The 12847-nt window shown below is 39.6% G+C and overlaps 2 protein-coding genes across 3 annotated transcripts in view; one reads left to right on the plus strand and one right to left on the minus strand.

The window, feature by feature from the left end:
• LOC145446131 (sperm-specific sodium:proton exchanger-like) overlaps positions 1 to 11397 on the minus strand; it is a 20979-nt gene extending 9582 nt beyond the window's left edge. Inside the window, exons 1-16 of one of the 2 annotated variants that reach the window (XM_080324355.1) lie at positions 11157 to 11397; positions 10713 to 10849; positions 9894 to 10006; positions 9288 to 9399; positions 8238 to 8451; positions 7426 to 7595; positions 7269 to 7360; positions 6613 to 6753; positions 4847 to 4990; positions 3833 to 3921; positions 2744 to 2772; positions 2605 to 2686; positions 2214 to 2386; positions 1328 to 1456; positions 778 to 875; positions 516 to 635 (exon numbers count right to left, since the gene is read on the minus strand). In XM_080324355.1, the coding sequence (XP_080180481.1) occupies positions 516 to 635; positions 778 to 875; positions 1328 to 1456; positions 2214 to 2386; positions 2605 to 2686; positions 2744 to 2772; positions 3833 to 3921; positions 4847 to 4990; positions 6613 to 6753; positions 7269 to 7360; positions 7426 to 7595; positions 8238 to 8451; positions 9288 to 9399; positions 9894 to 10006; positions 10713 to 10849; positions 11157 to 11268 (1955 nt within the window). In that variant the 5' untranslated portion in view covers positions 11269 to 11397. Of the gene's footprint in view, positions 1 to 515; positions 636 to 777; positions 876 to 1327; positions 1457 to 2213; positions 2387 to 2604; positions 2716 to 2743; positions 2773 to 3832; positions 3922 to 4846; positions 4991 to 6612; positions 6754 to 7268; positions 7361 to 7425; positions 7596 to 8237; positions 8452 to 9287; positions 9400 to 9893; positions 10007 to 10712; positions 10850 to 11156 lie in introns of both variants that reach the window. The other variant, XM_080324354.1, reaches the window with a different exon arrangement.
• The window catches only part of LOC145445899 (lipoxygenase homology domain-containing protein 1-like), a 251303-nt gene that overhangs the window by 44443 nt on the left and 194013 nt on the right, over positions 1 to 12847 (plus strand). The gene's annotated exons all lie outside the window — the stretch shown is intronic.

Below are 12847 nucleotides of genomic sequence, written 5' to 3' on the forward strand. Positions count from 1 at the left end.
CCATGACTCGGACTCGACACTCTGCTCGCTGACTTTGACTCGGTTGTGAAACTGAATTGTGACTTGGAGGCTTGTGACTTGGTTACAACCCTGAGGCTTCAAGCATTCCTCATTAAGTCATCATAACGGCATGAAAGATGTGGAAAATTCATATATGTACCTTACATCACATTAAAGATAATTTTGTATTTTTTCAATCATGCCTATTTCATTGCACTTTGTGACAATGCTGTGGTGCGGTCGCAACTTCTCTGATATGTGATTTCCAGTAACATAGCTTTGGACTACATGTTTCCATGCTGTGATACGACTAATCCAGGTTTACAGCCTTCCAGTGTAAAATAGTGTCGAAAATCAAATTCTTGTTGATAAATTAACTCTCAGCAGCAAGGAGCGTATATTTTCAGCACTCAAAAATCATCTCACTATTCGACTCGTATCATTATAATTATTACTCGATTCAGATTTGAGTACTCAAATCATTGTGCCCAGACCCAACATGACTGACGACAAACCCGGGCGATTGAATATCCTTGTTCTTTTTTCCGTACTGCACATCTTCTAATTTAGATCTCAACCAACGCAGATAGCCTCGGACACGCCACGTTTTCCGAATTGTCTCAATGTTGATGAATCTAAAAACAGGGGTGTGAGCAGACTGGTAAGAATTAGATCGAATTGCCCGTAATCTAATTTGTGAAATATTTTTACGCTCTCTTTTTCAAGTCTAATCTAAATTCCCGTTGATACCAGTTCTGATTTAATTTGGAAACTCACTCCCCGGGTCGATCTGTGGCAGTATCAGCAGCAGCGACCAAGACACGAGCTTCCTGGTCCGACAGCATGCCGTTCGTGTATTGCCTCCAGTATGACATCTGCACAGAGAATAGGGATTGGGCAGACTGGGTCGACTAGGTAATTGTAGTTGTTTATTGAAACGAATTAGTTGTTTAATTAGACTGATACCGTATTCTAATAGGTAATCTAATTTGTGGTTTTCCTGAAAACGCTACAGAACTGTATAGTGCAAAAAGCTTGCTATACAGACATTTGCCGTACTCATGCTTATGCGAATGAACTATCATTGGATTAAAACTGATTCTAATCTAATTTGGAAAAGACCTTGCTATGGTTCCAATTTAATCTAATTTGAAGAAAATGTGTATGTTTGACTCAAATCAAATTTGGAAAAAAACAAGCAGCTATATTTCTAATTTTATTCTAATTTGAAAAAGTGAGTATCCATCATTCTAATTCTAATGCAATTTTGATAAGCTGAAAATTTTCCAGCTGTCCTAATCTGGACGACACAGTGATAGGATCCTACCTTGAGAGCTTTGATCATTCTAAGTCGAGCTTCCTCGAACAAACTCTTGAAATTGTCGTTCTCAAGCTCGGAAATCTCTTCCACTCCCGGAGATGTTTTGTTCTGCCACCCCACGATTGCTTTTCCCGTCTGAGATTTGGGAAAAAATGCTTTCGGTTTCAAGATTTCAGAATTTGAGAATTGGTTTATCTCTAGCTATAGGTAGAGCAGAACCGATATCAGAATTTTGAGCCAATGCCAATAAATCCGATAAACACCAATAAACCGATATGGCATCTGGCTGAAACTTTTCTAATTATCCGAGTGCCGGTAAGGTGTGTCTTGACCTCAAGCAAACGCCAGGGGTCCGTGTGTACTCCTGTTAAAAATCACTAACAGGCCTGCGCGTTTTGAAAATCCAAGAAGTTTGTACAACAAGAATGAGAACTACTTACTTTTCAAAACTTGCAACTAAAACTAAAACAATGACTCCCTTTCCAAAATCCGCAACTTTATAACCAGTAGTTAATTGGCCGTCAACTACTTTGTACAAGTCTGACCACTGGGCTAGAGTTCTAGACCGGGTTGTAACCAAGTCACAAGGTTCCGAGTCACAAGTCGTTTTCACTTTTATAGTTTCGACTCGAGGCAAGTCGAGTCATTTTCAATTCGCCGCCGAGTCAAGTTCGAGTCCAAGTCATCAATCAGAGGGTCGAGTCATGTGACTTGGTTCGAGTCACATACAATGACTCGAGTACAAGTCGAGTCAATACAAAAATTGACTCGAGTCGAGCTATTTTACGCATTCGAAAAAATGACTTGAATAAAGTCGACCCACCAAAAAATCGCGACACGAGTCATTACCACCCTGGTTCAAGATATGCCTGACTCTGGCAATGGGACTCACCCACTCCTTGTAAGGATAGGTAATAGCCGTCATATCCTGAACGATAGGCCAGCGAGCGTCCGCCAAAAATCGGTCGTACTTCAGCACCGATATCGATCGTTTGATATCCTGTTGAATTCGGTTCACGGCGTTCAGCATGGTCAAGCGCTGGGCCGTCGTCACTTCCAGCATCCCTGAAAGTGAACGGAAGGTTCGTCTCACTCGAACAGATGGTCGAGTCCAGCAATTGACCAGAGTAGAAAACTAGAAAACTTTCAGCTTTTCCAAATTAGGTTACAATTAGAATAAGAGCTCCACAGTTTTTCCAAATAAGATTAGAATTATATATTGCGTCTATATTGAGTTCGACTTGACAAAAAGAATGATCTAGTTGTCCAAGTCTATAACTGACCTAGCCATCCGAGAACAGCTTCGATAGTTGACGCGTTGATCAGCAAAGTGAGAAACACGACACCCGCCGTGTGGATCAAAATCTGAGAGCAGAGATTCGTGAAAAATACGGCTCATAAGCTACAGTACAAAAAACTCACCTTTTCAAAGATGGGTTGAAAATCCACACCTGATAAGAAACAAAATGTGTGAGATTTTGACGAGTCATCGTTAGGGTAGAGCATTCGAATATCACTATTATCATGGTATCGATGATATATATACCACCACAAGGAATATTTTCCACTTCTTCAACATAGTAAAGATTCCATGACATCTTTTCGAGCATACCTATTAGGGTTGTTCAAAAAAAACTTTTTTTTCCAAATCTCACTCGCCTACTGACTAAATCGTCAGGTTGTCCAAGAAAACGATGCACACCAAATTTGACTCAATTCCAACCAGTCAAGGCCGTGCAATCTTGAATTGAAATTTTTAATTTATTAAAAAAAATTAAAAAAAAAATTCTCAAATTTTTCTGTCAACCCCATGAAATTGTTGAGCTGTCTTCAAAGATGATGCAAAACAAATTTGAGTCAATTCCGACTAGTAGAAGCGGAACTATTGGAGTTTTTCGTTGATAATCCCTGGATCAAGGATATTCCGACAATTATCAACGAAAAACGCGAATAACTCCGCTTCTACAAGTCGGAATTGACTCAAATTTGTTTTGCATCGTCTTTGAAGACAGCTCAACAATTTCATGGGGTTGACAAAAAAATTTGAGAATTATTTTTTTTAATTTTTTTTAATAAATTAAAAATTTCAATTCAAGATTGCACGGCCTTGACTGGTTGGAATTGAGTCAAATTTGGTGTGCATCGTTTTCTTGGACAACCTGACGATTTAGTCACTAGGCGAATGAGATTTGGAAAAAAAAGTTTTTTTTGAACAACCCTAATACCTATTTCACAAATATCTCATATCAACTAACGTGTGTAGATTTGTGTTTCATGTTTCGTACGCTGCGATACAACTAATTACCTCCCACAGTACATAGTATCGAAACTATAATTCTCGTTGATAAGTTAATAAGTTAACTGTAAATGGCAAGGAGTGTATCATGTTGTACTCCAAAAAATCATCTGTCACTAATCGACATATTAGAATTAATGCTCAATTCAGATTCGAGCACTGACGAATCTTGTAATCATTTCACCCCACCCTAGATGTGGTGAAAGTCGACTGACCAGAATGTTGGTACGCTAGTAAGGTCTGATCGGTCGAGTTCGCAGCGGCATCCTCAAAATACTGGAGGTGGCGGCGTGGAGATAAGAGTCTGAAAGTGAAAGACTATTCGAATTTCTACAGCAGATGAGCGACAACAGACTTGTAAAAACTACCAATATAATTGGTTGATGACTAGTTTTTTTCTGGTTCTAGCTGTGGATTTTGAAAAGTGAGCAGTTGCGAGTTTTGACAAGTGCATACTTCTAGTTCTAGTTATATTTGTGGATTTTGAACAGGGTTGTAACCAAGTCACAAGGCTCCGAGTCACAAGTCAATCTCACTTTTATATTTTTGACTCGAGTCATGTCGAGTCATTTTCAATTCCCACCGAGTCAAGTCCGAGTCCAAGTCAGCAAACAGAGGATCGAGTCCGAGCCATGGTAATATGGCTCGAGTCCGAGTCCAAGTCATTGTGTTGACTGCTCAGTTTCCAGTTAAAGTCTTCCTAAACCCACTTTTTTAACTCTGTTTGGTGATATTGAACGGTTCGCATTTATAATATATCAATTTTCCTCACTTTTAGCAGTTTCTGGCACCAGTACCAACAAACGAAACCCCAATAGTGTGTTGGCTTCGAAACTACAATGAAATGTCGGTCTTCGCCGTCTGAATCTCGAGTCAATATGACTCGAGTCCAAGTCGAGTCAATACACAGATTGACTCGAGTCGAGTCATTTCGTATTTTGAGAAAATGACTCGAGTCGAGTCGAGTCATCCGGAAATCGTGACTCGAGTCGAGTCATGACTCGAGTCATTACAACCCTGATTTTGAAAATTGGGTAGTTCTCTTGTTGCCCATTTTGAAAAGTGAGTCGTTCTGGTTCTAGTTGTAGTTATACAATTGAAAAGTTAGCAGGTCTAGTTCAAGTTGCGGATTTTGAAAAGTGAGCAGTTCTAGTTCCAGTTCTAGTTGCACATTTTCAAAATTCAGCAGTTTCTACAAGTCTCGCGACAAAACGATATCGTTCACTCACGGTTCGTAGCTGTACAAATAAATAGCGAGAGTGAGTCCGACGGCTCCCCGAAGACCGCCCCACGTCATCACAAGAACGTGGCGCCAGTTGATCTCGATCCCGAGACGTTTCATCACAGGGAACAAACACAGAATGCTGATCGCCCTGCATGAACACAGCCTTCAGTTATGCTTTCTGTAACAAAGATTCAATGAAACAGAAATTTCAGAAATCCCAGTCAAGCTTGTTCAGAGGTAGTCACTGAACAAGCATTTCTACCTTTTCCAAAGTACTCAAAGCACTACTCCCTAAAGACTCGGGCGGTTACATTTCCAGACTACTTCCACTTGAAAAGTTTTAAGGCAAAACTACTTGCTTTTAACATTTTTGAATTTCGAAACGTAGAAAGTAGTTTGACTACTTCTACAAGTGAAACTGCCATAAGAATTGCCTGAAATATTTTCAAAAATTGCATTAATTTATAACGGCACTAGACACTTTACATTGATCGTGAAGTTATATTTCAATTTCATAAGTAATGATCCCTTGACCAAATCTATTTTTTCAACTACTCGAGCATTTTTCATATTTTAATTAACACTCCCGCTTGAAATAGTCTTGACGTGTCTTGGAAATTGCTACTTCCTCCACGGTTTCAGACTACTTCTACTTAACAACATCTCAGGCAAAACCAGGCATTGAATATTTACTTTTTTTACTTGGAATCGCTATTCGCTACTTCCACTGATACTTCAGCAGAAATTTATGTCGGTATCTCACTACTTCTCTAGCCTACTCCTACTTATGCCGGACCTGATGTGTGGAACAGTATCCCGCCGGCCATCCGACAGTCGACGAGCATGTCCACATTCAAGTCGAAATACAAGCAATTACTACTAAATAAATACAGTCCATCCTCAAGATTACCGGACCACGACTGACCTATCGATCTCGCTTCCCATGACATGCCGCCCTATTTCTTGTCGCATTCTTTTTCTATACTATCTTCTTTACTTTCATTCAGTGTGCATGCCTCCTCTTTACATCGCCTAGGCCAAGGTAGGTGTCAGATTCCATAGACTACTCCTTGTCGCTTCGACATCTTCCTGTCTTTTCATTGTATCGCATTTTTGTGGTGTATTGAACTGATAAAATTGCTAATAAACCAATGATGATGATGACTTGAGTACCAACCTGGGTTGTAATGACGCAAGTAGTGATGTTTGGTGACTCGACTTGACTTCGCGTCATTTTGTAAAGTAAAGAAAATGACTCGACTCGACTTGCAGCAATTTGTGTATTGACTTGACTTCAATTCATTGCGCATGACTCGACTTGGTCATATGACTCAAGACAGGCATTTCGTTGTAACTTCAAATAATACTACTCTACCACATGATTGGTATTTCGTCTGTCATTACTGGTGCTTGTGAAATTGGACCAGAAACTGTGTAAAGTGAGGAAAATTTCAACCAAACGGAGTTGAACAATGAACAGGAGTGAACTCGAAATTGAAAAGTGAACAGTATGAATAGGACAAGGACTTGAGTCTCAACATTGTGACTCAGACTCAAACCTTCAAACCCTGACTTGGATTTGAAGTTGACTCGGCGGTGAATGAAAAAAGACTTAACTTGACACGAGTCAAAACTATCACAGTCAAATTGACTTGTGACTCGGAACCTTGCGACTTGGTTACAACCCTGGTACATACTAGGACTACTTTGACCACCTCTAGTTAGGCTGATTGTTGAGAAATATTGCAGCAAACCGTCGTCATTACTCACCGAATGATAGTGATCCCAACATAGATTGCAAGAACGTATCCCACATCAAACCACGTGATATCGCCCAAATATTTGGCGACTTGAATCCCCACAATGACAAAGATGAGCGTGTTGGCGAGGTACGCCAGCATTTCCCAGAACCTGACAGATATTTGCACAGATTAGGCACCTCAGTTAGACGACTAGGAAATTTTCAACTTCTCTAAATCAGATTAGATTAGAATTAAACCTAGTCTTTTTTACAAATTAGATTAGAATTAGAATGACTGAATTTGCATAAACTTGGAAATTAGAAAGAAATTCAACTATAATCAAGGTCACTTCATTCTCATCAGCACGAGTATGGCAAATGTCTGTACACAGAGATTTGCACGGTTCACGCCATACGCTACACCGGGAGCATTTTTCAGGAAAACCAGAAATAAGATGAAATTAAAGAATTAAATTTCCAGCTTTTCCAAATTAGATTAGAATTAAAATTACCAAATTCGCACGATACAGCTCTCCTGTAGCATCTTCAGGAAAACCAGAAATAAGATGAGGATAAAAATGGGAGCACAGAAACATTTCACAAATTAGATCAGAATTAGATTGCCGGCATTTTGCTCTAATTATTATACAAGGTCCGTTAGGCACAAGCAATAACATCCGATCACCTGTGCAAGAACATGTCCACCGTGGGCGTGATAGCGGCCCGATCGAGAGCCAGACCAAACACAACAACAGCCAGCACACCGGACGTTTTAGTCTGGAAAATTCACAAGATTTAAGATTTGTAAACGTACATTATTTTCGCTTTGCTCAAAACGTCACCCATTCTCCGAAGTAGAAAGTGAGATACGTGAAGCTGAGTGTGATCGTGATCTCCGCGAGTGCGTCGTTGTAGATATAACCTAGAATGAGTCCGGCTACTTTTGCGATCGCAAACCCCAGCAGAGGTCCGAATATGATCTGATTCTGACACAGCAGGTAGATGTCCAAACCTTTCAAAAGATAGACGCAGTTTTGGTGACTCATCTAATGTCAGTGTTAGACTTGTACAAACTCTACCCATCTAGTTAGTTAACTACTGTTTTTTTCTAGTTCTAGTTTTGGATTTTGCAAAGTGACTGATTGTAGTTCTTATTGCAAGTTTTGCAAAGTGGGTAGATCTAGTTATAGTTAAATCCTAGTTCCAGTTGCGGATTATAAAAAGTGAGTAGTTCTAGTTTAGTTCTAGTTGTGGATTTTTAAAAGTGAGTACAGGTATTTGTTTGTTTGTTTGTTTGAGGTATTCATGGTGTTTGTCGACTACTATGGTCATTTACACCAGGCCGATATTCTTCATTTTTATTACGTAACTGCCGACTTGTAGCACGGCCCACTTCTAGGCTTTTTGTAAGACACCGCTTACGCGGATGAGGCGGCAAGGAGGAGATCTATTTCTAGTTGCCTATTTTGAAACAGATTAGTTTTAGTTCTAGTAGCGTATTTTAAAAAGTGATTATGCCTAGTTCTAGTTGTGGATCTAAAAAGCGAGTAGTTCTAGTTCTAGTTGTACTTGTTGATTTTGAAAATTGAGTAGTTCCAGTTGCACATTTTGAAAATTCAGTCGTTTGTACAAGTCTGGTTGAAAATCCCTAAACCTGTCATCTCCTCAAAGTACGGTGTCGTGGCGATCAGCATCTCCATGACGATTTTGAAAATGACAATCGCCGCACCATCATTCAGCAAAGCTTCTCCTTCTATGATGGTGCCCAGATACTTTTGATTTCCGAGATCTTTCAACAGAGCCACAACGGCGACGGGATCGGTTGCGCTGATTATGGACCCGAACAGGAGAGAGATGTAGATGCTCGTCTGAAATCAACGGAAGATAAACTGGCAGTTGATTACGAAATGTATCGAGTACGGCTGAGCACAATGATTTGAGTACTTGATTTTGAATCAAGTATTAATTCCAATGATTCGGGTCGAGTTGTGAGAGACTACTTTTTAACAATGAAATTGCATGCTCTTTGCTATCAAGAGTAAATTAATATATGAGAATTATAGTTTCGAGAATATTATCCACTGTGTCAGCCTTGAAACCTCAATTGATCGTATCGCAGCATACGAGACATGCTACACAGTTAGTGGATATGTCATGTATGACAAGTCGGGATCAACCCACAGCATTGTCAATATATGCATTGAAATAGGTATACAGGTATGGTCTCAAAATGCTATAGCATCCTTAATGTGATGTAGAATCGGCATTATTTTCTTTATGGTCGCATAAAAGGTATGTATTTGAGGGTTACCATACGTCCTCCATTAGGGGGATTTGTCCTCCTTTTCAGGTTTTTGAAAATGTCCGCTTTTTTGAGATTTTGTCCTCTTTTTTGAGAATTTTGGTTAAATATAAGGCAAAATTCGAGTAGTATTCAGTAAATCAGCACTTAAGTAACTCTCCGGCAGCAATTTCAAGAACTGAGAGAAGCCGGTGAAGTTCACCTTTTTTTTAGTCAACCAACCACAAAGTGGGAAAAATGTACTATTTATTTAAGATTTCCCTCCGATATTCTGAATTTTGGAAAAGTTTCCTCCTTTCACGATTCCAAAATATGGTAACCCTATCATATTTGAACTTTTCACATCAACCATATCATTATGCCGTCATAATGAGAGGTACTCCATTACCCGCAGCGTATTACCTGGAAACTCGATATATTTCTGATCTCTGGCAGAATAAAGGAGAGACATGCAGTCAAAATCGTAGAAATCACCAGACCTGGAGCTGCCAGCAATGCCACGTGTCCAATCGATCTGGAGATAGGGATAAGAGTTGACAGATACCAGCGACTTCAATCTGTACAATGGGCTGTTCAAAATAACATTTTTCTCAAATTTTACAGGCTTCTTCATGAATTTGTTAGGTTGCCCCATAGAAATTGGCTCAATTTCAACCCGAAGAAGTATTGCCATCAGAAGAGGAAATTTATTTGATAAAACATAAAATTGTGAGGTTGTCTGAAAATACAATGCATAACATAGAATCAGTACAAGCAATATTATTAAAGTCGAAAATTTTAGAATTGAAAAAAATAGTTTTTACGGTGGGAAATTCTTTCATCAAATTATGATATTACTACCCAGAGGTGGTCAAAATAGTCACCGTCTTCAAAAAGTAGAAGCACTTCGTTAGTGACCATAGTAAATTTGCTTTGCAGTGTTTTTTCAGGCAACCTAACAATATCATCAAGTACCCAGTAAAATTGGGAAAAAGAGTAATTTTGGAACAGTCCTACTGTGCAATTTACCTCCAGAAAACATGTGTGTCAATGATGTATGCTGACTCGAATATGACAACCGGCAGGAAGATGTGCAGAAAGGCTTCTGGGTTCATGTCGCTGATCAGGTACGGCTGGACTTGCTGTGATATTTTCGCATTTTCAATTTTACTTTTTGACTCGAGACAAGATGAGTCATTTTAAACTTAACACCGAGTCAAGTCCGAGTCCAAGTCAGGGAGCAATGGATCGAGTCTGAGTCATAATGTTAAGACTCGAGTCCGAGTCCAAGGCATAGTGTTATCTGTTCAGTATCGAGTTCAAGTCAGGTCTAACTCGCTAAGCGAAACTCTTGGGTGATATCGAAGGGCTCGCATTCGTAATATACTCATTTTTCTTCACTCTTAATTCAAACCGATAAAAGAGGCTGCCTATCTTTCAAGTAGTACAATCCTGATAGACGAGACTTGAATCATGTTACATAGGATGTCTCTCCTAAATTTTCGAAGACACCACTTCCCTTAGTTCTATCGGTAAATGTGAGAAAGGATAAAAAATACATGCAATTACTAATATTCTTGATAAAATTCAGACATGGATTTTAAATTTCACACACACACACGGTGTCACTTAGATAACAATTATGTCAGGGGTCGAGCAGCTGTGAAAGCGAAGCGCTCCAATAGTTTGGGAGTTATGGGCGGGCCCAATACTAATATTTTAAGGGGGCTGACGATGCGTTTTTTTCCGTCCTGGTTGGGCTAATACACAAATTCACTCAAGGCGGGTCAAGTTGAATCAAAGAAAAATTACTACTCAGGCCGTAGTGGTCGAAAGAATAAGTTTCACCGGTACATTGGCAGCAATTAACGCGAGCATGATGCCGATAAGCATTTGGAAGACGGTGTATGGAATCTTTAGCAAGCTGCCATACTTGAAGTCGTGAACAAAATCCGCCCATTTTCGGAGAAGGATTCGGAGGATTGCTGAAAATATACAACTCTTGAAAGACCGGCGTCAAAATTTGACACTCGTCAAGGGTAATCGTCAGCAACTAACGAATTTCAGTCGAAAATATTCGGGTTCATTTCAATATGAATATACGGTACTACGGTACCATACTCAATTGTATATTGAAGTTCTGTATCCCCAACAACAGCAAGAAGCTCTTCAAATATTGGGATTTGTGGGGAGTTGAACATTTATAGGATGTTTTACAGGCTGACGTGAGCAATAGAAAAGCTACAAGCATCAATCATACACAGATAAGGGGCGATTCCTTGCCCAACTTACCCCCGACTCCACAACACCCGAATATAAAGAGCACCACGTACGGTTGATGATGTTGAACATGATCTTGCGGCGTCGCGTCTGTTTGGTTATTATCATTGTCGCTTTCCGCCATGGCTTAATGCTTATCTATCTGAGCGATTCCGCCCGGCTGTACTTGATACAGAGTTAAACTTTTCGCTTCGTCAGGATTCCATTTCAGCAAAGACGCTGGCGTTGGCGACTTTCGGACACCACTGCAGAAAAATCTCGATTTGTTTTTATTTTGGTCATATAGTGACGTAATAAGAGGATCATCAATAAAGTTACAGTGCACTTGGATGTCGTCTCTGCACTCTGCAGTAAATGATAATAAATGATTGAGTTGAGTTATGTGTCATTATTGGCGCCATCTTTATAGTCTTTATAAAGTAAAGTGCACGAAAGCGCCGACGTTCGATATCGTCGCTGTGAAATCAGAGCAGCTTATGTCTATTTTACATTTTTATAAAGTTTTCATCTTCTTTCGGCCATATCTTGACTTTTGGAAGTACAGAACTTCAATATTGAAGCAAACAATACGTTCATATAGCCAAATATATTCCACTTGAAGCTTTTCGACTGGCTCTCATCAGGAGCAAACGCCAGTAAAGTAAAGTAAAGTAATTATGATTATTATGTCACAAGGACAAATTCCTTCTATATTTCGAACTTGGCTAACCTCATTTACTGGCGTTCGCTCCTGATGAGAGCCAGTCGAAGAGCTTCCAGTGGAATAAATTTGGCAACATGAACGTATTGTTTGCTACGATTAACTTTGTAACAATTTACAAAAATAATACAAATGTAACCATGGCCAAGATATGGCCGAAAAGAAAGAAAATTTTACAAAAACTTGATTTTCTCATATTTTGAAAAATAAGCTACTTTGATTCGACGGCATATATACAGTAAAAAGCAAGTCGAAATACAAGCAATTTCTACTGAATGAATACTTGTCAGCCCCCAGTATTACCAGACCTCGATCTGACATATTAAACCTCGCCCATCGACACATGCGGCATTCATTTTCATAACGGTCGTTTCCAACTGGGTCGCATTCATCTTATTTACGTCATCATCATTGGTTTATTAGCAATTTTATCAGTTCAATACACCACAAAAAATGCGATGCAATGAATAGACAGGAAGATGTCGAAGCGACTCGGATTTGTCTATGGAATGTGGCGATGTAAAGAGGAGGCATGCACACTGAATGAAAGTAAAGAAGACGGTGTAGAAAAAGGAAGCGACAAGAATAGGGCGGCATGTCATGGGAAGCGAGATCGATAGGTCAGTCGTGGTCCGGTAATCTTGAGAATAGACTGTCGCCTAGCGCTAGGCCTAGTTGGGTCCAAGTCGTTTCGATATCTTCCTATCTTTCCATTGCATCGCAGTCTTGTGGTGTTTTGAAATGACTAAACTATTAATAAACTGAACTGAACCTATAGCCTACTACTAACCTCCGTATGTTAGTAATCGATAGTGAACCATAAGCAGGAGGCTAGAGTGAGGGATAGTATTGCTGAACTGTATTGCTCATTAATTCCCAAGAAGTATATCAATTCCGTGACTCAGCACTCAGTCAGCAGTAGGCTATCTTACATTCCGCCACTGCGCAAAATTAAGTACAAATTTACAGTTCTACTTGTAATTGAGCACTAACGCTGCATGCT

This window comes from Botryllus schlosseri, chromosome 9 (assembly GCF_051294905.1).
Source record: "Botryllus schlosseri isolate E-star chromosome 9, Bs_hap1, whole genome shotgun sequence".
Lineage (NCBI taxonomy): Eukaryota > Metazoa > Chordata > Ascidiacea > Stolidobranchia > Styelidae > Botryllus > Botryllus schlosseri.